Raw genomic sequence first — 1,007 nt, 5'->3', positions numbered from 1 at the left:
AAAAAAAAAACTAATTTCTTGCCATTTTGAGTTTTCATCTCGCAATTCTGATTTTTCTATCGCACAATTCCGACTTTCTTTCTCGCAACTCTGAGCTTATATCTTGCAATATTGAGTTAATATCTCAATTTTAAAAAGGTCAAAATAAGTGATATATAAACTTAGAATTGTGAGAAAAAAAAGTCCAAAAGGTGAGATAAAAAGGTACAATTACCTTTTTGTTAGGGTGTTGCTCTGCACTTGTTAAATTGTTCTGAATGATTTAAGCATGTTACTATGAGGCTGCTAGGGTGGTTGCTAGGGTGTTGCTAAGTGCCTGCTAGTTTAACAGTCAGTTTAAATCCTTTATCTTAAAAACCAAACAAACTAAATTTACACAATATCATGCATGTGGCATCATACTATTTGAAATAACACCTAATAAACTAAATTGAAGCAGCTTTTCTAACAGATAGATAGATCGATAGATAGATAGATAGATACATTAGCAGCGAACCTTCTGTCTGGTGGTTCTGGTTCGGGGACACAGAAGTTTCTCCACCAGTTTCTCCTGCAGCATCATGGTGTCCATCCTGAACCAGACGTCTCAGAAATGTGTGCCGTCCCTCTTTAAACCTGTGTGACCCTCACTTTATCACTCTCTGCCTCTATATACCCTTGCTGATTTCCCTTTCCCTGTTTTCTGTCTGTCTCTTGCCCACGGCACATCCCAGCGCGCCGTGTTCAGACAGGCAGGCAGAGGAATCCCCACATGACTGAATGAAAGACTGACAAAAGAAGGTAGTGAGTGAGAGAGAGTGAGCAGGAGAAATTAAAAGACGTAAAGGAAAAAAAAAGCATGGAAGCAATTTTAGACAGGAAAGGAGGGGGGGTAAAATGAATGAGTGTAAAAACACTCATTCATTTAGTTGTTCATTCCTCCCCCACTATATTTTCTCCACAGCCGGCTCTGAGGTGCAGGGATTTCTCTCTCTCTCTCTCTGTGTGTGTGTGTGTGTGTGTGTGTG

The 1,007-nt window shown here is 39.8% G+C and overlaps 1 protein-coding gene across 1 annotated transcript in view; it reads right to left on the bottom strand.

Annotated features, from left to right (window-relative positions):
* LOC107578894 (septin-5-like) overlaps positions 1–698 on the bottom strand; it is a gene marked incomplete at its 3' end in the record, with an annotated part of 5,620 nt that extends 4,922 nt beyond the window's left edge. The window contains exon 1 of the mRNA XM_016264796.1: positions 497–698. Coding sequence (XP_016120282.1) covers positions 497–571 — 75 coding nt within the window. The remainder of the gene's footprint in view (positions 1–496) is intronic.
* Between the last annotated feature and the right edge of the window lie 309 nt (positions 699–1,007).

This window comes from Sinocyclocheilus grahami, unplaced genomic scaffold, assembly GCF_001515645.1.
Source record: "Sinocyclocheilus grahami isolate Dianchi unplaced genomic scaffold, SAMN03320097.WGS_v1.1 scaffold12582.1, whole genome shotgun sequence".
In the NCBI taxonomy this organism is placed as follows: domain Eukaryota; kingdom Metazoa; phylum Chordata; class Actinopteri; order Cypriniformes; family Cyprinidae; genus Sinocyclocheilus; species Sinocyclocheilus grahami.
Note: the sequence above shows the minus strand (reverse complement) of the source record. Positions and strands in the feature narration are given on the sequence as shown.